This window comes from Mirounga leonina, unplaced genomic scaffold (assembly GCF_011800145.1).
Source record: "Mirounga leonina isolate KUSES-001 unplaced genomic scaffold, KU_Mleo_1.0 Mir_173, whole genome shotgun sequence".
In the NCBI taxonomy this organism is placed as follows: domain Eukaryota; kingdom Metazoa; phylum Chordata; class Mammalia; order Carnivora; family Phocidae; genus Mirounga; species Mirounga leonina.
In genome coordinates this window covers 73,892,949-73,915,601 of record NW_023270447.1, presented here as the reverse complement: position 1 = coordinate 73,915,601, position 22,653 = coordinate 73,892,949, and the positions used below count along the sequence as shown (strand labels likewise).

The 22,653-nt window shown below is 56.5% G+C and overlaps 2 protein-coding genes across 5 annotated transcripts in view; both read left to right on the top strand.

Annotated features, from left to right (window-relative positions):
* The first annotated feature begins 1,164 nt into the window (after nucleotides 1-1,164).
* Nucleotides 1,165-14,449, top strand: TMEM222 (transmembrane protein 222). Of its 3 annotated transcripts, XR_004681757.1 has the most exons (7): nucleotides 1,165-1,412; nucleotides 7,143-7,227; nucleotides 8,457-8,488; nucleotides 9,994-10,090; nucleotides 10,175-10,305; nucleotides 11,462-11,639; nucleotides 12,726-14,449. XR_004681757.1 is itself a non-coding variant. In XM_035019378.1 (6 exons), the coding sequence occupies exons 1-6, from the start codon at nucleotides 1,213-1,215 to the stop codon at nucleotides 11,547-11,549; spliced, it is 633 nt and encodes a 210-aa protein (XP_034875269.1). In that variant the 5' UTR covers nucleotides 1,165-1,212; the 3' UTR covers nucleotides 11,550-12,564. The 3 variants fall into 3 exon arrangements, 2 of the variants coding, with proteins under 2 accessions (XP_034875269.1, XP_034875270.1); XM_035019378.1 differs by lacking the exon at nucleotides 12,726-14,449 and having other exon boundaries at nucleotides 11,462-12,564; XM_035019379.1 differs by lacking the exons at nucleotides 10,175-10,305; nucleotides 12,726-14,449 and having other exon boundaries at nucleotides 1,169-1,412; nucleotides 11,462-12,564.
* The window catches only part of SYTL1 (synaptotagmin like 1), a 12,299-nt gene continuing 1,198 nt past the window's right edge, over nucleotides 11,553-22,653 (top strand). Inside the window, exons 1-14 of one of the 2 annotated variants that reach the window (XM_035019376.1) lie at nucleotides 11,553-11,639; nucleotides 12,597-12,806; nucleotides 17,347-17,575; nucleotides 18,795-18,943; nucleotides 19,144-19,216; nucleotides 19,301-19,346; nucleotides 19,797-19,869; nucleotides 20,188-20,285; nucleotides 20,425-20,538; nucleotides 20,740-20,906; nucleotides 21,157-21,253; nucleotides 21,593-21,751; nucleotides 22,026-22,104; nucleotides 22,213-22,312. In XM_035019376.1, coding sequence (XP_034875267.1) covers nucleotides 12,662-12,806; nucleotides 17,347-17,575; nucleotides 18,795-18,943; nucleotides 19,144-19,216; nucleotides 19,301-19,346; nucleotides 19,797-19,869; nucleotides 20,188-20,285; nucleotides 20,425-20,538; nucleotides 20,740-20,906; nucleotides 21,157-21,253; nucleotides 21,593-21,751; nucleotides 22,026-22,104; nucleotides 22,213-22,312 — 1,529 coding nt within the window. In that variant the 5' untranslated portion in view covers nucleotides 11,553-11,639; nucleotides 12,597-12,661. Of the gene's footprint in view, nucleotides 11,640-12,596; nucleotides 12,807-14,532; nucleotides 15,341-17,346; nucleotides 17,576-18,794; nucleotides 18,944-19,143; nucleotides 19,217-19,300; nucleotides 19,347-19,796; nucleotides 19,870-20,187; nucleotides 20,286-20,424; nucleotides 20,539-20,739; nucleotides 20,907-21,156; nucleotides 21,254-21,592; nucleotides 21,752-22,025; nucleotides 22,105-22,212; nucleotides 22,313-22,653 lie in introns of those variants that run through there. The other variant, XM_035019377.1, reaches the window with a different exon arrangement.

Here is a 22,653-nt window from a genome sequence, read left to right as displayed (position 1 = left end):
GTTAGAATCATTTTCAGCTGTGATATCTGGAAGACCTTTATAAAACATCCACTCAATCATTAAATCAAGAAACATCCAGTGGGCATCTGCTCTGTACTAGGAGCTATGCTAGCTACCGAAGTCAAGGAGCTTAGAGTTCCATAACAGACATTTGCCCCCAAAATGCATTAAAATATTAAGTGCTAAAAACAGGACAGCAGGCTTTCTATGGATCAGCGTTGAGGGAGGGTAATTCAATGGGAAAAAAAAAGACGTTCCCTAAAAGGCACAGTTCGCATTTTTCTGATTTTGTCCCTACCTCCTTCTTGTCCCCATATTTCCCTTTCCCATCCCAGCGGATTCCCTTTTCTTTGGCTCTCTTGGCATCCTTTAAAAAGCCCAAAGAATCCAAGATTTAAGCCTGCCTGCTTTATGTTGGTTGTGTGTGATCTCGGACAATTAATGAACTTCCCTGAGCCTGTTTTTCCATTTGCACAATGAAGGGATCGGATCAATCTAAGGTTTGAGATTTATTCCAACCAAGGTGATATTCACACTCCTGCACACTGCGCTCTGCAAAGCCTTTTCTTGCTTTGCACGGCTGCACGCATCCCTTCCCCCCCACCCCCGTGCCACCTGGCCAACATCAAGACAGCTCAAATATCTCCGGGCAAGTCTCCCCTGCTTACACGCACAACACACAGCATTTTAGCCTGTCCTTCCTCTCCACTACCACTACCTCATGAGAGACCACAGGAGGGAAAGGACAAGGGACACAGACTTGGGTTTGAGTCGTGGCCACTCACCTCATCTCTTGAGCCTCAGTTTCTCACTTGTAACCTGGGGGAAATACCTAAATTCGCATGTCGAACCAGTCTATGGGGATTAAAAACAATGTATGTCAAATGCTTGGCACCTAGGAAGCGCTCAGTAAATAGCGACTGTACAACACCTCTTGGGAGGCCTCAGCGTACGGAATTACGAAGTTCTCGGTCAATCTCTCGCGCTAGACTGCGCGCTGCCTGAGGGCATCCCTTCCTCAGCGCTGCCGTGCGGGCGCAAACACGCGGGGGCAGCCGGCGCCGAGGCAGGGGGCCAGGCAGGCCCGGCCCGGAGGGACGCGGCCCCAATTCCCGGGGGGAAGGCGAAGCCGGCGGACCCCACCTCCGGGAAGTGACGCCACGGGGCGAGCGGCGCCGGAGCAGGGGCCGGCCGGAGCGGGGCGCGCGCAGCATGGCGGAAGCGGAAGGGAGTTCGCCGCTCCTGTTGCCGCCGCCGCCGCCACCGCCCCCGCCGGGGATGGCGGAAGTGGAGGCGCCGACGGCGGCCGAGACGGACAAGAAGCAGTTCAGCGGCTCGGGCAGCAGCGCCATGGACGTGGACCGGAGCCGCTTTCCCTACTGCGTGGTGTGGACGCCCATCCCGGTGCTCACGTGAGTCTCCCCCGGCTTCCGCCCGGGGACGGGGAGAGTCGGGCGGCCCCGGGCCAGCCTCCGGCTTCGACGTGCTGCAAGCCCTTCCCTCGGGTCCGGCCCGCACCCCTCGCCCAGTCACCAGAACCCCGCCACCTGCGCGGTGCCAATTTCTGCTGACGGATGGGACACGCTCCTCGCCCTCATGACACCTGGTCTAGTCAGGGAGAAAGACAGTTGTAGACCGGCGGAAAAGGTTCTGTGGCTGGGAAGCGCAGGACCTGTGGGCGAACGGAAGAGGGGCCCCTCACCGGGTCTGAGGAGACCTCTTCATCCATTCAGGGCTTTATTCATTCGTTGAGCAAATGCTTGCTGATCACTTCTATACGCAAGACTGAGTCCAGAGGCGGGAGTGGGAGTGTGGCTGGGACCACACTGCCTCCTGAGATGTCGACATTGAAAAGGCCCCCAGGCGTCTGGGAGTCCAACCCTTTGTCTCGTGGATGATGAGGCTGGAGATCACACACTATTTCAGTTCTAAAGCGAATTTAGGTCCCAGAGTGTCTGCCTCCCAAAGCAGTGTTCCTTCCATGGCCTCGTCCTTTGTCAGGAGAGAGAGCAGGTGCTCCTGTAGTCCGGCTGCCTTTTAGGGAGGAGGAGCTCCTGGGTCAGGGAAGCTGGTTTGCTCTCCTACTTCAGCCCTGACAACCCTCACAGTGCTGGACAATTGGCCAAGCTCTTTCACACCTGTTTTCTCTGAGTTTCACAGTCATTTTCTAAGGTAGGGATTTCTGAGATGATGAAGCTGAGCTTCCTCTGTACCATTAAAGGTCTTGGTCAGGTTCACATGCCAATGAGGAGAGGCATCCCAAACTCAGTCTTCTGACTCCAAAACGTGCTCTCTTTTGACGACCTCCCCTCACCTGATGAGATAAATTGGTTCCCTCTATCATAAATAGCCAAGTGGTGTGGAGAAAGGACCATCTTTTTGGCCTTACATGTTGATGATCCAAAAATGACTTTAATTTTTGTATTATGTTAAAAAATACTTCGCTTGCTTGTGTTTTCAAATACTTATGCACTTATTTAAAAGCATCCAAGTCTGAATCCTTTAAAAATAAAAATTTTAAGAAAGTGTGTTCATTCATTCATTCATTCAGTGTTCTTGTAACACATTTGCTAAGTGACTCCTTTGTGCCCAGAGGAGTTCTAAAGTGACAAATGAAGCAGATATCCTTGCTGTCATAGAGTTTAAATCCTGGTGAAAGGAGATAGACAGTAAACAAGTAAGCTAATAAGAGAACTTCTGCTAGTGATTAGTGCTATGAAGAAAAAATGTTAAGGTGAGAATAACTGGAAGGGATAGTCAGGGAATGTATCGGTTTTACTAAAAACATGTCTCTTTCCTTAAGATCTCTTTGGTTTTTCCCTGTTCTCAGAAACACATTCATAGGGGCGCCTGGGTGGCTCAGTCGTTAAGTGTCTGCCTTCAGCTCAAGTCATGATCCCGGGGTCCTGGGATCGAGCCCCGCATCAGGCTTCCTGCTCGGCAGGAAGCCTGCTCCTCCCACTCCCCCTGCTTGTGTTCCCTCTCTCTCTCTCTATCTCTCTGTCAAATAAATAAATAAAATCTTAAAAAAAAAAAAAAAAACACATTCATAGAGTCCTCTGCTCTTCAGAGAGCTGATAGCAACATGAGGTGGAGGCACCATGATCCCCAGTCAACTGGACCAGGAGCAGCTCACACCCCATTTCTGTTGGCATCTATGTGCATGTGTTCATAAGATAAATAAGCCGTAGCCCCCCTGTCAAACCTCCAGCAGGAAGGGGAGACAGATGAACTAACCATCGTAGTGCATCATGATGATTGCTGACCTAGAGTGCAGAGCTAGGAATAGATGTGGCACAAGGAACTGTCATCTGTCTTTGGAAAGGGGAGCAGAGAGGAGACAACTGAATCCAAAGATCTGCCCACCCCCTCAGAGATGTTGATAATTCTGCGTGAAAAGCCAGATAATGGCTACTGCTACTAACAAAAGCAGCTAAGATTGGATACGTACTCTGTTCTGGACTCTATTCTAAACATTTTGTATTCATTATCTTATTCAGTCCTTATGTCAACCTAACGAAAATAGATCCTGTCATCCCCATTTTGTAGATGAGGAAATAAAGGCTTGGAAGCCAGCGTGGGGCTCTTTCCACTGAGACAGTCTACCTTACCAGGTAGAGCTCTCCAGGGAAGGAAGTAACTCCTTCCCTCCCTCCCTCCCTTCCTTCCTTCCTTCCTTCTCTGAATAGTTATTGAGGATCTATTATGTACTAGGTCTGAGTAGACAGCAGTCCACAAAGCAGCTTTGGAGGTTGCCTTCATGGAGTTTCCAGACTGACAAATACTTGGAGAGTTTCTTCTCTGTGGCTTCCCTAGGCTCACGGCTCTGCTGTTGTCTCCAGACTTTACTCTGATTTCCGGCACAGCTATGGTTTGTGGGTTACTGGTCAAACCCAGACCTTCTCCCAACCAGATGAAAGGAACTGGGGTGGAGGCTGGGGGTGGGGGGCCGTGTTCTGAGATCAGGGTCTGAGAAGCCAGAGGAGCTACTTTCCCATAATTCTGAGTGCCCATCCTGTGGCCACTGTAGCTCTGTAGCAACATTTTCTATGCCAGTCCAGCCAATTAGATAACAAGTATTTATCGAACACCTCATGGTAACAACATTGAGCAACTACCAAATGCAAGGAAGTGTGTTAAGCTCTTTGCAAGCATAGCCTGTTTACTCCTCACAATAGCCCCCACATTGGGGTAATTATTACTATCCACATCTCACTGACAAAGTTGGGAATGAGTAACTTGCCCCAAACAAAGTCAAGACTCAACCCAGCCCTGACTTCAGAGCGTGACTCCACTCTTAAATTCAGGATATTCATTCACTAATCATTTATCAGTCAGTGAATTCTTAGCTCCAGCTGCATGCCAGGCACTGCTCTGGGGACTATAATAAATAAGAAAATCCCTGCTCTCTTGGGAGTTTACATACTAGTGGGGAAAGACAGACAGTAACCATGTAAGTAAACAGGATTAATTTCAGATAGTAGTCGATACTATGAAGAAATTAAAGCAGAGTAATGAGATCTGGGTTTCCTGGGGTGGTGTGTGGCTACTCTAGAAGGCATGGTCTGGGAAGATGGACAGTTAAGCTGAGGCCTAAATGACGAGAAGCAGCCAGCTGTGTGAAGCTCTAGAGGAAGAGCGTTCCAGATGGATGCAAATGAAAAAGAGCATTGAGGTGGGAAGATTTGGTGTGTTTGAGGAATCAGAAGCAGGCAATGTAGCTAGAAAGAGGGGTGAGGTGATTTCGAGGGACAAGCAGGGCCAAACTGTTGGAAGGAGTTTTAAGTATATTTCAAGTGTAACCGGAAGCCAATGCGTGTGAAGCAAGGGAATGATGGAACCTGAATTATGTTCTCAAGAGACCACTCTGGCCACACCATCCTTTCAGATGCCTGGGCAGCAGACCTAGGAAGGCCTCTTTCCCATTGGTCATAGAACTACCCAGTGTTCCTTTTAAGGATCTTTTGAATCCATCTGCTTCTCACCACCTTACCACCAATACTGTAGTCAGGATCACCATCATCTCTTGCCAGTATTCCAGAATAGCCTCTGAACTGGCCACCCTCTTCCCTCCACTCTTGTCCCCTCACGTTCTCCAGACACATGCAGCCCTGGGCTGCTTCGGAGTTCTGCTTTCTGCCTGATGACATCGTGTCTTTTCACGGGTCAGGGTTAAAAGTTACCTCCTCTGTGAAGTTTTTGCTGACTTCTCCAGCCCCTAATGATCGCTTCCTTGAGCTGCACCTTTAGGTTTTGCCTCCCCCTCCCGAGCAGGGTGCAGCTTTGAAACCAGCAGTTGGCCACTGGCCCTGGAGTAAGTCCTTTCCCCCCGCCTCTGTGAGTCCTTAAACCGGATCAGTCTGTTCAGCACCTAGGCCCAGTAATGCCCTGGTTCTCAACTATAGACGGATCAGGGGTTTCTATATGTTTTGCATATTGGGGTCCAACTGAGATTTGATTTTTTTAAAATTTGGACTTTAAGTTCCTGGAATACACCGTGCTTTTGTCCTTATCCTTATCCTTCTACCTACTGTTACTTCCTCATTTCCTCCATGCAGCCTTCCCTGAAACCCTTCCCTCCCACACAGATTGTTGTTTGTTTTTTTAAGATTTTATTTATTTATTTGACAGAGAGAGAGTGCGTAAGAGCACAAGCAGGGGGAGCGGCAGGCAGAGGGAGAGGGAAAAGCAGACTCCCTGCTGAGCAGGGAACCTGATGCGGTACTCCATCCCAGGACCCCGAGATCATGACCAGAGCTGAAGGCAGATGATTAACCGACTGAGCCACCCAGGCACCCCACAGATTGGTTTAAATGCCTCCCCTCACTTTTTTTTTTTTAACTTTTTTACTGAGATATACACTGTAAAGTGGACAAATCTTAAGTATATGGCTCAGTGAATTTTTGCATATGTATATATACTCATGTCACCCAGGTGAAGATAGCATTTCCAGTACCTAAAGGGCTCCTTTGTGCCAGTTAATTCTGCCACAGAAATCACCCCTCTTTTGCCCTCGAGCACCATAGGTCAGTTTTACCTCTTCTTGTAGTTCATATAAGCAGAGTATTATGCATGGACTTTCGTGGAAGGTTTCTTTCACTGCCTAATGTCTGTGAGAATATGTGTTGTGTGTAGCAGAAGTGTGTTCTTTGTTTGTTGTTACATACTATTTCATTTCATTACTATACCCTAATTTACTTATTCATTTTACTATTGTTGAACATATGGATTATTTCTAGTTTTTTTAAAGTCAGCATTATTGGGGCGCCTGGTAAGCGACTGCCTTCGGCTTAGGTCATGATCCCAGGGTCCTGGGATCAAGCCCTGCTTCGGGCTCCCTGCTCCGCGGGAAGCCTGCTTCTCCCTCTTCTACTCCCCCTGCTTGTGTTCCCTCTCACGCTGTCTCTCTCTCTCTCTGTCAATTAAATAAATAAATAAAATCTTAAAAAAATAAAATAAAATAAAGTCAGCTTTACTTGGGGGGTGGGATGGGGTGGGTTAAACAGGTTGCGGGTATTGAGCAGGGCAGTTGTGATGAGCACCAGCAGTTGCATGTCAGTGATGAGTCACTAAATCCTGCACCCGAAACTGATATTGCACTGTATGTTAACTAGCTGGAATTTACATAAAAACTTCGGGGAAAATTCAACTTTATTGGGATGTAATATATATACAATAAAGTGTATACATTTTAAGTGTGCAGTTCAGTGAGTTTTGACAAATGTTGTTTCCAGCTATGTTGAACGAAGGTGCTGTGGGTTTTCTTGCACATGGCATTGGCGGACATAATAAGCTTTGGTTTCTGTTGGGTGTACACTCTGAAGTGGGGTTGCTGAGGCATAGAGTAATTGCCAGTTTTTGAAGGCAATAGAAACAATTCCAGTTGCCCCCATCCTCCCCACACCCCGTATTATCGTCCTTTGGGTTTAGCCATTCTGTGGGGTGCAGTGGTATTCCATTGTGCTGTTCATTTGCACTCGTGCCTCTTCTGTGCCTCCCCAGCCCCCCGGCCACCCTAATTGGCACTCATTGCATGACAGTATAGTCACATATTCTCACACTGGATGGAGTGTCCCCAGCGTCTGTCTAACCAGCCAAAAGACCCCCTAAGCTCTGCCCCTTCCCTGTCCCTTTTTTCACAGGTGGTTTTTCCCCATCATCGGCCACATGGGCATCTGCACATCCACAGGAGTCATTCGGGACTTTGCCGGCCCCTACTTTGTCTCGGTGAGTTTCCATTCTGCCCCCCTCTGGTGGGTTCCAAGGCTTCAGTGGAAGGCTGGCCTGTCTTGCCTGAGGCAGCTTTCCAGTCTCCCCAAGGCCCGGGAGAATGCAGGTACCAGACAGTCCTGGCCCTGGCCCTCTGCTCCTCACCAGTGTTTGACCCCTTTCCCCCTTCTCTTGCCTCCAGGACAGGCCAGGAGGGCAGTGTGGCTAGAAGGATTCTTAAGTAACTGACCCAGTCCTTTGCCCACCCCTGGGGTACCAAGACATGGGTAGGGGTTAGAGGCAAGAGTGGAGAGTCAGACCATCCAGGAACCACATCTCTGGACCTTCAGAAGGTGGGAGTCACAAGGTGGGGACACCGGGGAGGCTGATGTGGTTCCCTGGGTGTGGCCATAGAGAAGAGGGGGTGGGGCTTATAGAATGAACCAGCTGTGTTCTTAGGTCTGTTTCCTGGGAAGTGCCCGAGATGGGTACAGTGGGCCTGCTCCAGACAAGCAGGCAGCGTCCTGCCCATTGCCAGGGTGCAGCTTCGTCTCCATTAGAGGCTGGAATGAAGAGATGTGATGGTACCAGCCTAGTTATATTAATAGATGTCATGACCATCTTAACATGACAGAGGCCTTTTACTCTTATGTATTTTTATGGTAATTCATCTTTGACCAGCTCCGTCAGCTGGGTCTTCCTGATTCTGAACCCAGAATCTGTCCCTACCCTTATGTGGCAGGTCTAGGGCTTGGGTGAAACATGTCCCTCATCGGAAGCCTCTCCAGCCCCCTCCCTAACACCCAGGCCTGCCCTGAATGATGCAGTCAGGCTGCAGTCCAGACACAGGGAAGAGCCCCGTGTGGGCCCTACTGTCGGGTCAGGAGGTCAGAGGGTGTTGTCATTTGTACTGCAAAGGAAACTGCCTCCCTGTGGTCACTCAGAGATGGGCCAGAGAGGGTGAGAGAATTACCTGGGAGCCACACAGAGGGGCCTTTGTGGCTGGCACTCCAAGTCTTTGGTGTCTGGGTGCCGCGCTCCGGGCACTCCTGCCGCACTCCTGCCTCCCCCAGAAAAGCTGCTGCTGGCCCTTCAGATGCTGTGCCAGCCCCAGAGCAGGGCCCAGACCCCACTTCTGCCCACCTGACCTACCCCCTTCTTAGTCACTGCACTTCCACCACTGATCACGTCTGTCTGCTGGGCTAGATGTGGGTCCTCCACTGACTTCTGCTCTTGTCCTTCCACAGGAAGACAACATGGCCTTCGGGAAGCCTGTCAAGTAAGTGATGAGCACCCATGTGACTAGCCCTGGGGCCGGGCCTTCTGGGGCACAGCGGGGGTCAGCACCCTGAGGATGGGATGAGGGGAAGGATAGCCAGGCTCCACCAGAGCATACAGCCCGTGCCAAGCATCTCCTGCACCCGTCCCTGGCTGCGTTTTTACCCACAGACCATCTAGACTTTGCCTCAGCTCTACGCGGTTGTATTCAGCTCCATTGGAAGGATGAGGAAAGAGAAGGGGCTGGTCATGATCACACAGGAAGTGGCAGAGCTGAGACTCACGCCTAGGTGTCTCATTCCAAAATCTAGATTCTTCTGCCCCTTGGGAGTGAACAAGTCGTTTAAGATGTAAAGGAGGCACTGCTTGGAACTCGGTTGGAAAGTTCTGCTTAGAATAAAAGTAGTCAGGCCCTCTGGCACCTATTGCTATGTTTGGGTGTTTAGAATTTTTGGTCTTCATTTTCTTTTTTTCTTTTTTTTTAAATAACCTCTACACCCGACATGGGACTTGAACTCACAACCCCCAAGATCAAGAGTCGCATGCTCCACTAACTGAGCCAGCCAGGCACCCCTCCATTTTTCCTGTCTTGGGGGCCCATTCAGCTGTGGGCCTGGTGACAGTGTCTCAGTCATCAGTATGCTTAGAAGAGGCCCTGTGGTCTGAGGCTGCCCCGGCTAAGTCAGGCCCCAGGGAGGGGCTGGTAGCCTGCACAGCAGGGCACTGGCTGCCCAAGCCCTGCTGACTTCCACAGGCAGGTGGAAATGTGGGCCAGGGATGTCTGGGCTGGATGTCTGCGCCAGGCTGCTTTTCGGGGTCAGCTTTAAGGGCACCCGTTTCCAGGCAGGAGCCCCTGCGCAGCCCCAGTTCAGGCCCCGCCTCCAGGCTCCTCCACCAAGCCTTTGCCCACGGGGCAGCCAGAGGGCGCCCTGCCCTCCCAGCATTCCCGGCTGGAGCCCCTCAGGGCGCTCCGCTGTCTGGCACAGCTGCTGTCACCCAGCTTGAGGTCTGTGAGCTTTTACCTCCACACACTCTTCTCCGACTCCCCCCAGGCTCCCGAGTGGGAGAGGGAGGGACAGAGAGCATGCTGCTTGTGAATAAACTCAGGATGACATTCAAGTCCCCCAGCACGCGGCCCCGCCTGCATCTCCTGACTCTGTCCCTCCCTCTGACTCCTGCAGCAGTGCCCAGTCCCTTAACTCCTGGTGCAGGCTGCACGGGTGTGTGCCTCGCCCTCTGCTGTGCACAGCCAATCCCTCTTCCTTCACGCTAGACGCAGATGTCACCCCAGAATGCCTCTCATACCCCCCAAATGAGTTAGTCCCCACCTTCCCCAGCGTCCACAGGGCACTGGGCATGTCACACCGTGTTCCCGGTGTCCACTGTGTGGCTCTTGCCCTGGACTTGCCTCACCCCTGCAGCCTCCGCACCCACAGGACCCTGCACAGAGCAGGTGTCGGGAACATTTGTGAGGCTGAGTGACCAGAACCCCCTCTCTCCTCCCAGGTACTGGAAGCTGGACCCTGCTCAGGTGTATGCTAGTGGGCCCAACGCGTGGGACACCGCTGTGCATGACGCCTCTGAGGAGTACAAGCACCGCATGGTAGGTGGGCTGCTCCTGACAGCAGCACCCGGGCTGGGAGGTCCCCCGCAGCCCTGCCTGACCCAGCCCTTCACACATCTCTAGCACAGTCTCTGCTGTGACAACTGCCACTCACATGTGGCGTTGGCCTTGAACCTGATGCGCTATAACAACAGCACCAACTGGAACATGGTGACGCTCTGCTTCTTCTGCCTGCTCTATGGGAAGTACGTCAGGTGAGCCGTCCACCCGTCGCTCACCCCTGGGGCCTCTCTCTCCCAAGGATCCCGTCAGGGCCGTTTGTGGAGTCCTGCAGCCAACAGGGACAAAGCAGATGCTGATTGGAGCCGTGAAGGTTCTAGAGTAACTAGCTGAGTTCCGGGTGGAGAGGAAGGTGGCTGCGCTGAAGTCTGGCTCCACCTGGGTCCAAGCCCAGGTCTGTGTGATCTCAGCCACCTGCCTTGGCCTCTCTAAGCGGCGACTGCCCTTGGGAAAATGGAGGTTATGATTCTGGCTCCTCAGAGAGGCTGTGAGCCCACAGAGCCCTGTGCTCAGGTCAGGTGAACACGGAGCCCCTCAGAGGAGGGGGAGGTAACTGCCCCACAGGATTCCTTCGCACCCTCCCTCATCAGAGGCAGGGTTCTGGGCAGGGGGGGCCTCAGTGATGGCCTGGGGGGACCTTTGAGCCATGGCCTCAACCTGTAAGGTCAAAGGCATTATTCCAATTCTCAGGTAAAGGGAGCTCAGAGAGGTTGAGTGACGCACCCACCTGGGAGCCGGCACGCACCTGGTCCCACTTGGCCGCCTTTCCAGGCTTCCCGCTAGCTGCGTGCATCATTAAGAGCTTCTGAAAAAGAGACTATAGGGGTCTTTTTTTTTAAGTCCAAAAGTCCTTTAGAGGTCCCCAGAGAAGACCATAACTGTGGTCACAGAGAGACTGAGGTGGAGCCCTGACCCCCAACCCCTCAGCTCCAGCCACATCATTGCGCTAACTCTTGCTGAACCCTGCCCTCCCAGTGGGCCTCATTAGAGGGCAGCCTGGCTTCCACACCGAGACTGAAGACCCCCCAGAGAGAGGTGATTATAGATGGAGCACTGAGACCCGGAGAGGGTGGACACATCTCTTGTACCTGCCTAGTGAGGTGTCAGATGTCTGCCAGGAACCTGGAATGGCCCCTGCCCGGGACTGTAAATGGTGGCCCTGCATAGTCGGTGTCGAGCCAGGCTGGGCCCATTCCCTTGACTGACCAAGTGTGGGGGTGAGGGAGTGGTTCCAGGAGCTTCCTTAGGGGCAGCAGCCCCATCTGGGCCAGTGGGCAGGCGGGGCTCTGTGAAGCACGCCCCACTCACCAGGCCCTTCCCACTCAGACTCCTCTCTCTCCTCTCTATCAGTGTCGGGGCCTTCGTGAAGACCTGGCTGCCCTTCGTCCTCCTCCTGGGCATCATCCTGACTGTCAGCCTCGTCTTCAACCTTCGGTGATGGCTGCCTCATGGCCCTGAACCCACCAGGTTCCTGAGGAGGCAGTCGCCACCCCTTTTGGTTCCAGATTCTTTCTTCTCACCCCAAAAGGCAGGGATGGGTTTGTTGGTTTTGACCCAGGGGTCTGGGCTAGATGGGATGGAACAAGGGCTGAAGATGAGCATGGGGCGGGGGTGTTTGCTTGTTGTGTCTCACAGGTCACTAAGAAGCTCCCTGTCCCCTCCTTCCCAGGTTTGTGACCCCCGCCCTTGAGGCGCCCTCTTTGTTCATCTGTTGGAAAGGCCTTAGCTCCCCTCTGTAGTGCTGCCCCAGGCATTGCCTGCTGGGCTCCCTCTGCCTCAGCCCAGTGCCCGGCAGGGAAGGGGAGCACATCTGGACCACCGGACAAGGCAGCCCAGGGGCCAGAGCTGGATTTGGAGCGCATCCACCTGCCAGGGCTCTGGTCCCAGGGTGGGTGGAGTACACCAAGAAGTCTCCATAAACTAAGCTGCCCTGGGCCCTTCACCACTAGCCTCTAGAATGTTCTAGTAGGGCTGGATGGGCCCCCGATCAGATGTCTGCACGAAGCTGCATTAGGGGCGGTTTGTGCCCCATCTCCTGGTGTCCTTCAGTCCATGCAGCCCCCGCTTCCTCCTCTCCCTGGGCTCCCCAGCACGTGAGCCCATCTCCCCCTGCAGTTGGGGGCCGGGCCAGGGCTCCCCCAGCCAGTCTGGGGAGATGAGTGATGCTGACGTGCCCAGAGTGACCCCCTGCAGACCAGAGCAGTGTAAACAGGCTTGGCTCCAGCCCCAGGTGCCGGGGCTCCTCACACCGGCACGCGGGTGATGGCACCCCGTGGGTCCAGGACGCCGGGGGCCATCAGAGTAGCCAGCACCGTCGGGGAGCTGTGTCCTCCCACCTGCCATAGCCCCCCTTAACTTCAAGTTGTGGGAAGGACGTGTGCTGCCCCTCACCCCTGCTCTGCAGATTCCTTGCGAGGGGCTCCCTGGGCAGGGCAATAAAGGGTTTGACTCCAGACGGTGTCTTGTCCTTGTTTTCTACTTTCAGTGGCCCCTCGCCCCTTCAGCTCGTTTCTTCTTGCTGCCCTGGCGGGGGCCCTGATTGCCAAGGCCATGGTTGAGTCCTCGTCCGGTGCCTACCGTGGGCAGAGCTTACAGGGACGTCTGCCTCCCTCAGGTACCTCCTGCCCCAGGCCCAGGTCGTGGGAGCTCCCCACCCCTCCAGATCCACCATCCCAGAGCCTTCTCCTCACGGCAAGTGAGTACGAAACCCTCCCATACTCCCTGTTGGGAAGAACTGGCAGTAGCATTGGGAGGTAGAGCTGTGCAGACCAGCACCTTGGACCTGTCCCCTCAACCAGGGCTGCACAGCCTGGGATAGCCAAGAGGATCACCCCAGCCCCTGGCCTCTGCCATATCCATCAGTCATATTGCCAGGTTTCTCTTGCTGACCCCCAGTAATCAGGTCACTGCCCTGCTCTCCAGCAAAACGGCAGAACTTGCTCGTTTCTGGTCCTTTGCTTTCCACCTGTTGAAAAAGTAGTCCTCCTTTCCAAGACTTGGCTTCAAAGCCTCTTCCTTGGTGACGTCTTTCCTAACCTTGCTCTATGGCGTGTGTCGTTTTAGTTGAACTAGCAAAGGATTTGGTCTCTGAATCCTGAGGGTCTTTTGTGTTCATTCTGACAGCTGCCTTGAGCACAGCCCTAGCGGCTGGCCCCCAGGGCCCTGGAGGGGTCTATCAGCTCATCCCAGACCCTGCAGAGCTGGGGTTTCTCCAGGGCAAGACAGAGGAGCCCCCTCCCTTCTTCATAGCAATTCCATTTTCAAAAATCCCTTTAGCATATTGGGATCCATCGGAGGGTCATTTGCGGGGAGAAGGAGTTCCAGTATGGAGAACAACCACAGCAGGATGGACAGACAAAAGTAGTAAGGCCTGGTCCCGCCCAGCAGAACTTTAAATTAGCCTTGGGGAAACAGGACATGAAGAGGTGGCTGAATGCTTACTGTGTGCTAGGCCTCGTAATGAAGTGTCATTTATCCTCACCACAGCGCAGTGAGGCTGGTGCTGTGGTCCCCATTTTACAGATGAAGTGAGCACAGAGGGCTAAAGTGGTTTGTTCAAGGGCACAGAGGTAGGAAGAGTGGAACCACATTCAAGCCCAGTAGCCTACTTCCTCAGAACCACCCTGTGGCTGGAGCGCAAGGGGTAAAGCAGGGAGGGGCTGTTCTCCAAAGGACTGGCTACTGTGACCAAAGAGAAGGGAGAATGGATGCTGGAGGCAAGCCAGGGGACACTCCTAGCAGCAGTCCCAGGAGATAGCTGCCGTTGCTGCCCTTGTTTTATAAAGGCAGAGGGTGAGGCTTACAGAGTTTGTCACTGATCCAGGTCCACGGGGGACCATGTGGCAGAGCCAGAAGTTTAAGCCCGACCTGTTGGCCTCCAGGCCCCTGCCTCTTTGCCTAAGTGCAGTAACAGCCTGGAGGCAGGGGAGCCTGAGGAGGGGCGGTGGCAAGTAGGGAGAGCACTCCTGCGGCTGGGGACTGGGGAGCACCAATGGAAGCAGAGTCTTTGGGTAAGGATGTGGGAGACAAGGACGTCAGAGCCACACTTACAGGCGCGGGGGTCTGGGGGTCAGGCTGAGGAGTAGGGCGGCCCAAGGGTTAGTCAAAGTGTCTAAGGGAGGCTGGGCTGGTTGGGAGCACTTTTGTGAACGAGCCAGAGGGACACCCTGTGTCTGCCGGCACCTTCCAGAGCTGAGGAATGATGGATAAAAGTAGGGCACCGAAAGGCCCCTCTGACAGCCTTGCATAGGCAGGACTAGAGGGGCTGAATGGAGGCCAGGAGACAGGGAGGTGGAGGGTTCAAGAAGAGGTTGGGCCGGTCCTGACACCTGGGCAGTGGGGGAGCAGCAGCGATGGGGGACAGCTGGGGAGGGGGGGGGGGCAGTCGGGGGGCGGGCGGCGGGCAGGGGGGGGGGGGGGGGTGTTCACAATGGTGGGAACTTGGAAATAAGAGATTTGGTTGGGGGTGGAGGATACAGAGTTAGGGGACAGTGCAGCTGGGCTGGGGCCAGCGCTGCCAGGGAGGCACATGTGGACAGGGACGGGCAGTGGTTGTCAAAATGGACTGTTGGAGAGGGGCCACCTGGTACCTTCTCTGTGCTGGCCAGGCACTTTCTGGTCCCTTGGAGTATGTTCTTCACACCTCCGCCCATAGTTTGCATAGGAGGAAATCGCAGCTCAGCATGGTTGAGACACCTGCTTAAGATCACACAGTGGCAGAGGAGGAACTCTACTGGGGTCGTCTGACTGAAGTCTGTAATCCTTCCTTGACCCTGCTTCTTAGAAAGATTTCTAAACTTGCTTCCAAAGCAAGTTCCTATCAGCAACTCAGCAGGCCTGGTGGGGCAGCCGCCCATCCTACAGATGAGGCCACCGAGGCTCTGAGGGGTTGGTGCCTGCCCAGCTCACAGGAGGTACAGAATAAGTCTGCAGGGGAGCTGGGGCCAAGCCCCAGGTGTCTCCCACCCACCAAATCAGCTCCGGGTTCTCTGAAAGCTGAGGCTTGGGTGCGCCCGCAGGGTGCCAGGAGTCCAGGCCCGGTTTTGCATCAGGCCCTGCTCAGAAGGTGTTTCCTCCTTCTCGGGGCAGCTCCTCTGGGCTACTGGTTGAGTCAGCCTTAGTCCCTTTCTGCTCTGCTCCCCAAGTTCAGCTCGGAAACTCAGCTGCCAGGAGTGCAGGAGAGCCCAGGTCACCCTGTGAAGGTGTCTGATCCATACTGGACCCCTACAGGTAACACACCTCAGGGCCAGGGTTCCCTGCCAGTGTCCCAAGGAGCAGACACTGCCACCTGGTATCCTGGGTACCCTCTGGGGCCTTGGGGGTGGGGGAGAGGGGAGTGGGTCTGGGACTAGAACATATTGACCAATGGGTCTGTCCCATAGTATTGAACCGGAGTGGGGAGGACCGGACACTGGATTCTGCCTCTAGAAGGACAGGAACTATAGGGAGGGGGTGCTGCTGGGGACCCTAGGCTCAGATGCCCACAGCGCAGCCCAGGCGGACCTGCAGGACATCCTCCACCGCTATACTCCTACACACGCCCCCCCCTGGGGTCCCCGGGGCCCCAGAGCACACAGCACGACACAGCCCAGACACACATCCAGCAGAGGAAGAAGGACACAGGGCACATACCACACCGTGCTGTCACCCAGCAAGTCACTGAACACAGACAACAGTCACCCACGCGGCGTCACGTCGTGACATGGGGCACCGACACACAGGCAGGGATACGATATTCACACCCACAAAACAAACAGCCTCAGAGACTCCACCGGGTGCAGAGCTGTGGGCCGTACTGAGACTCGCAAGGGCACAACATCACACAGGCAGGGGCCCCGGGCCACAGAAGAGCCCCCCACCGTGCGTGTGCAGCACCCAGCACTTGGAATGCAGCAGATGTTCGGGAAGTATTGCTAATATGGGGCACAGGCATTCACACAGGATTATACACGGTACTCTGTAAAGACAGCAACCCCAAGCCCGTGGGTTGGGGGGGCAGCAGAGGGAGAAGGCGCTCTCGGGCTTGGGCACTGACTCAGCAGCGGGCACAAGCCAGGACTCGCCTGCCAGAGAACCCTCTTCCCATCTCAGGCCTGCCTGGTGCCCTGACCTGTCCTGGGAGGGGATGGGAGGGGCAGCAGGGGAGGAGAGACCGCCCAGGGGGCTCAGGCCATGCCTCCGCTCTGGCCACGGCTCAGTCACGGGCCCCTTGCCACGTCCACATGCCCCTCGGAGCTGGGCAAATGTTTTCCTTCCGGAGTCACCGTGGTACCTGAGCAGCCTGAGCCACTTTGCAGCACTTGGCCTCCACCGCCAGATCCAGGTCCTGGGCCAGGGGAAGGGGGAGCATCCATGTGGCCAGAGCGGAGGGGCCCAGGGGCTGCAGGCAAGAGGGCAGGGCTGGCAACAGGGGCATCCCTGGCTGGAGGCCTCAGCGAGAGTGGGTACAGTGGTTACCTCAGCGGGGAGGAAGCGGGGGTGTGGGCTGGGGAGGAGGTTGCCTCAGACAGGAAGGCCAAATGGGCCAGGGCAGGGTGGAGGTGAAGGGTGGAGGGAGGGAACCCATATTGGGAGGTTCCCAGGGAGGGGGCGGTGAGCAGATAGGCGTGTGTGCCTGTGTGTCTGGGCGTGTGTGTGTGTGTGTGCCTTCCCCATGTGTGTACAGGAGTATGTCTGCATTCAATTCAACTTCGACCAACTGTCTGTTGTGGGCAACATATGGGCTTTTGGGGTGAGGTCCTGTCCCTGTCTTCAGGGAGCTCACAATCCAGTTGGTGGAGGGGCAATGTGCGTGCAAAAGTCAGTGTGATTTGTGTGTATCTCGGGTCATGTTTTTGCCCCGAGTTATACATTCTGTGGGGCCTCGTGTGCAGGTTTCAGAATATGTCAGGCACATCCCCTGGTGTGGGCATGGGTCTGGGACTAAGACCGCATAGGGTCCTTGGTGGGGGATGGGTGCGCATGCGTCTATCTCTGTAGGTATTGGTGCACCCATGTGATCAGGTGGCCATCTCACTGTGGATGCACATCTTCAAGTGTGTCCGTATGTCCGTGAGCCAGTGTGTGCGCGGGTCCATGGGTCCATGGGTGTATCTCATGCCACCTTGAGCTCAGCCTTCCTGGAGTCGTACGGTGCCCACCACCTGGGCATATATTTGGGCAGAAAAGAGCAGCCAGCTCCAGGATGTGCCCTGTATTGGGGCAGGGCTTGACCTGCCCCCTTGATCCGCCCCCAGGTCGACATGTGTGCCCAGCTGGGGCACTGCCCAAGCTGATGCCCCAGAGGGGCTACCCATCTCAAGTGGGGCTCCGGGCCCTGCCCGGCCTCCTCATGGCGCACGAGCCACAGCCTGAGGCTGATGGATTGTTGGACCTCAGCTTCCTGACAGACGAGGAGCAGGAGGCCATTGCCGACGTCCTGAAGCGAGATGCCCACCTTCGCCAGTTGGAGGAGGGCCGGGTCAGGTGAGGCAGGGCAGGGGAGCCTGGGAGGATGGGGCCTCGGGCACTGGGAGCCCAATTGCGCCCCTGCTGCCTCCCAATGTGTGGCCTGTCAGATATCTGGGTGGTTCCTGTTTTTGCCCATTGGTCACTTCCGCCCTTAACCAGCGCAGCTCTCCACCTCACCCAAGGTGGCTGCACCAGCTCCCTGACCAGCCTTCCTGCCTCCAGGCTTGCCCTCTCTGACCCACTGGTCATGCTGCAGCTGGAGCTCCCCAGATCTGTCCTTAATATCCCCTGCTGAAGGGCGCCTGGGTGGCTCAGTCGTTAAGCGTCTGCCTTCGGCTCAGGTCATGATCCCAGGGTCCTGGGATCGAGTCCCGCATTGGGCTCCCCGCTCAGCGGGAAGCCTGCTTCTCCCTCTCCCACTCCCTCTGCTTGTGTTCCTGCTCTCGCTATCTCTCTCTCTGTCAAATAAATAAATAAAATCTTAAAAAAAAAAATAACCCCTGCTGAAAACGCCCATGGTTCCTTAGCACCTCGTGTCAGGGGCAAGCTCCTAAGTGCGGTCCACAAAGCCTCCCTGATTAGTTCCTGCCAGCCTCCCCGGTCTCATCCTCCACCAGTAACCCCCGCCCCTGACGCACATACCCACAGTGTCCACTGGAGCCACTCAAGGGCTTCAGAGTCCCTGAACACACCCTTCACTTCTATGCTGTTCCTTCTTCCTGGAAGAGCACAGTGGCTGAGGAGCATGGGACTTACAAGTAGTGTTTGGGGACAGACAGACACCTCTTAGCTATGTAACCTTGGGCAACTCACCTGACCTCCCCTGCACCACTCTCCTCATCTGTAAAATGGGGCTAAGGAGCACTAGCTCATAGAATTAGGAGGAGGAATTATGCACAGTAGTCACTTAATGAATAATAATCATTCTCCTTCTCTGCCTGGAGAACTTCAATTTGTCCCCCAAGAAGCAATTCAAATGTCACCTCCTCTGGGAAGCCCCCCTAGATTCCCACAGGTAAAGCTGGCCCTTCTCACATCCATCATGGCACCCACCTCATTATAGTGTACTTGTCTATTCTGGATCCAGTTTCCCCATCAACCTGAGCTCCTTGATCCAGAGTCAGGATTGAGTCTGATTTGCTGTTGTGTCCCTGGCCCCAGGTACAGGGCCTGGCACAGAGTGGGTGGCAGGAATGTTGGTTGGGTGACAGCCACGCCCTCCCCCATCCTCCAGCAAGCTTCGGGCCTCGCTGGCAGACCCTGGGCAGCTGAAGATCCTCACAGGAGACTGGTTCCAGGAAGCACGCTCACAACGGCACCACCATGCCCACCTTGGCTCTGATCTTGTCCGAGCCTCTATCCGCAGAAAGAAGAGCTCCATGGGTAAGAGGAGATCCCCCAGGGTCAGGCTGGCTTCATACAGCCCAGGGCACTGGGTGTGCATGGACAGGAAGAGAGGGCCCCTGGTACTGTGTGTCTTTGGGTGGGCACCACCCTTCCACGAGCTCCGGGAGGTGAGTGAGCATCTCCAAAGGCCAGACTTCCTGAGACCAAGGTTCACAGAACTTCTCACCTGGCCACAGGAGACCAGGCTCCAGGCAGCGATGGGGAGGCTGAAGCTGCTGAGAAAGAAGCTGAAGAGGAGCTGGAGCCCAGGTGAGGAGGCCTGGCAGGGAGGGGAGGGTGTCTACCAGTCCCCTGGGGGCCTATCCCCTGACAATCACTTCTCCCTTCTCTTAGGCTCCCCATGGACAAGGCACCCCAAGAGATGCTCAGCAAGGCTGAGGTGAGTCATGAGTGACTGAATGAGCTAAGGAATGAGCCTATAATGCCCCTGAAGCGGAGGTGGGATGTGAGACTCAGGAGACTCAGGTCTGGGCCGCGTCACCCTTCTCTGTCAAATGGGGATATGGACCTGGCCTCTAAGGGAATCTCAGAATCTGGCTCTTAGGGGTGGTGGGGGACTGAGCTGGGTGAGGTTCAGGACTCAGATACTACTGTCTGCCACCAGTGGGACCCTGGGAGTCAGGCAGGGCAGGCCCTGATGCGGGAGGGGGTGTGCCCTGCAGGGCTCACTGGTCCTGCAGCTGGTTAGTTGGTTGCCAGCCCCGCCTACAGGGCTGTGCTAAATCCATCTGGGGTAGCCAGCTGGAGCCTCTGGCCTCTGACCCCACTGTGACCTTTGACTCCTTCATCATTAGTCCCCACTGTGACCTCTACCCCTTGCTTCTTTCAGAAACCTGATTTCCCCTCACCATATGTCCCCCTAAAGGCTTCAGATCATGAGGAAGAGCCCCAGGCCCAGGAAGGTGAGTGGGTGTAAGTTGGGGACCCCAGAGAGGTTTTGGGGGCCAGAGTCGTCTCTAAGTGACCCCAACCACCTGTGTTCACCTTCCTTCACCTTCTAACTCTCTCCATGATGCATGAGTATGCGCGCGCGTGTGTACGTGTACGTGTGTGTACGTGTGTGTGTGTGTGTGTGTGTGTGTGTGTGTAGTCTCAGGGGCTTCCCACTTCAGCACTGGGGCCTGAATCTGCAGGTCCCCGGGGTGGCAAACCAGTCCCTCCAAATTTGCTTAGGGGCAGGCGGGAGAGGGCCACGCTCAGTAGCTTCTGCCCCACCCCAGCCCCGGGATCCGGGGACTCGCAGGTCTTTGCAGAGGAGGCGGACCCGGAGCCGGAGCCGCGGTCGCGGGGAGCGGTGTCGCCGCCACCCCCAGCCCAGGTAGGCGGGAGCGGCCCGCGGCTGCTCCCAAGACCCGGAGCGGATTCTGGGCGGGGAGTGCCCCTACCCCGGGCTGAGAGCCGTCGGGGGAGGGGCTGGGAAGGAGAGGACGGCCCGTCACTTCCCCCCACCTACCCAGACCCAGACGGCGCCCGAGATCCTGGAGAACGGGGAGGAGGCTCCGGGGCCCGGCCCCTCACTCGACCGCATGCTCAGCAGCAGCTCCTCGGTGTCCAGCCTCAACTCCTCCACGGTGAGGGGTGAGGGCTAGGGCCTGGGGACGGAGGAGATGGGTGGGGGATGCTTACCCCCCCGCCCCCGCCGGCCTTATCCCCGCGCGGAGCCCCGGCCTGACCCCTCCCTTGCCCCCTGATCTGAGCACCTCCCCTTCCCCCCTCCCCCGGCCCGGACCTGAGCCCTGCACCCCCGCCCTGACCTCCACCCCCGCCCGCAGCTGAGCGGCAGCCAGCTGAGCCTGTCTGGGGAGGCCGAGGCGGGCGCGGTGCAGGTGCGCGGCTCGGTGCACTTCGCGCTGCGCTACGAGCCGGGCACCGCCGACCTGCGCGTGCACGTGATCCAGTGCCAGGGCCTGGCGGCCGCGCGACGCCACCGCTCCGACCCGTGAGTGCCCGACCCGCTCTCACCGCCCCACCCCAGCACCCTTCTTGGCCTGTCTTCCTGGTCTTCAAAATGGGAGTATCAACGTCCTTGGGAGGCGTGGGGATTGAGTGAGAAAACTCCTGGGAAGCCCTGCACGGAAACTGTGCTCTGGGCTGGGGCTGGGGAGGCCCCCGGGGGCTGGGGAGGTAGGAGCTGGGAGGGCCCCCCCCCCCATTAAGCTCGGGTCCTCCCCTGGCCTCCCACGCTCCAGCTACGTCAAAAGCTACCTCCTCCCGGATAAGCAGAGCAAGCGCAAGACGGCGGTGAGGAAACGGAATCTGAACCCGGTCTTCAACGAGACTCTGAGGGTGAGGCTGCGATGACCGGGCGGCCCCCCATTAATGAACGGGACGCCCCTTCCTGCGGGGGCCGGCTGGCAGGGGCAGCCAGAGTATGGTCGTTGCCCGTCGCTCCGATCCTCCGTTGTGCGGGAGGAACGGCCGGGAGGCCCTCCGTCCATGCGTTCTCCTGTGGGTCGGTGTAGTGCTGGGCATGGCGCTAGTCCAGACCCCCATGAAGGCCCTTCGGGGCCCCCCCGGATTCCCTCGTGCAAGGAGCGCGGTAGGACAAGCCCCCGTCCACACTCCCGCAGCGCTGAAGCCCGGGCCAGCCGCCGTGGTCCGTTAAAGCGCCCCTCCTGTCCCCAGTACTCCGTCCCGCAGGCCGAGCTCCGGGGCCGCGTGCTGAGCCTGTCCGTGTGGCACCACGAAAGCCTGGGTCGCAACATCTTTCTGGGCGAAGTCGAAGTGCCTCTCGCCACGTGGGACTGGGACTCTGAGCCCACGTGGCTCCCCCTGCAGCCCCGGGTGAGGCAGCCCGTCCGAGTGGGGAGACCCCTCGGCGCAGGTGTCCCGCCCGCACCCCACCGCGCTTTCCCCCAGCCCCCTCAGACTCCGCCTTCGACCGAGCCTCCCCTCGGCTGAGCCTCCCCTCGGCCTCGCAACCGTACTGCCCCGGCGGCCGGTTTGGTCCTCCGAGCTAGCCGCGCCCCATCGGAGTCTGGAGACCCCACCCCTTTGACGGCCCGTTTCCCTGGAACCTGCTCCCGCCCCTGACCCGGCCGCCTCTCGCCTCTCGCAGGTCCCGCTCTCTCCCGACCACCTCCCCAGCCGCGGGCTGCTCTCCCTGTCCCTCAAGTACGTCCCCGCCGGCTCCGAGGGTGAGTGACCGCCCCGCGAGAGGCCACGCTGGACGGGCCCTGGGAGGAGGGGGCCACCGGTCCCGCGAGGGCATGGGGCGGCGGGGCCTGAGCTGAGCCTCTCCGCAGGCGCGGGACTGCCCCCCAGCGGGGAGCTGCACTTCTGGGTGAAGGAGGCTCAGGACATCGTGCCGAGGCGCTCAGGAACCCTGGATACCTACGTACAGTGGTGAGGGGCATCGGGACCTCCCGGCTTCCCTTCCTACCCTGCCCCCCCCCACCGCCAACACTCTCTGGAGCTCCCCACCTCCGATAAATCCCTCCTAATCAACCACCCTTGATTCCCCCTCCCCCCCAAGTCTGATCTTTGACCACTGTGCAGGGGTGAAGGGGACAACTTGAGCAAAAACCTGGAGTCAGGAAAGTTAAAGACATCCTTGAGGAGCTGCATTTCAGAGTGACAAGCCATAGGACTTGGAGAGCTGAGGCTGGGACCTGGGAGGTCACAGGGGCTCTTCCATGAAAAGAGCTGGAAGGCCAGGCTGTGGGGCTTGGCCCTGAACTTGCAGT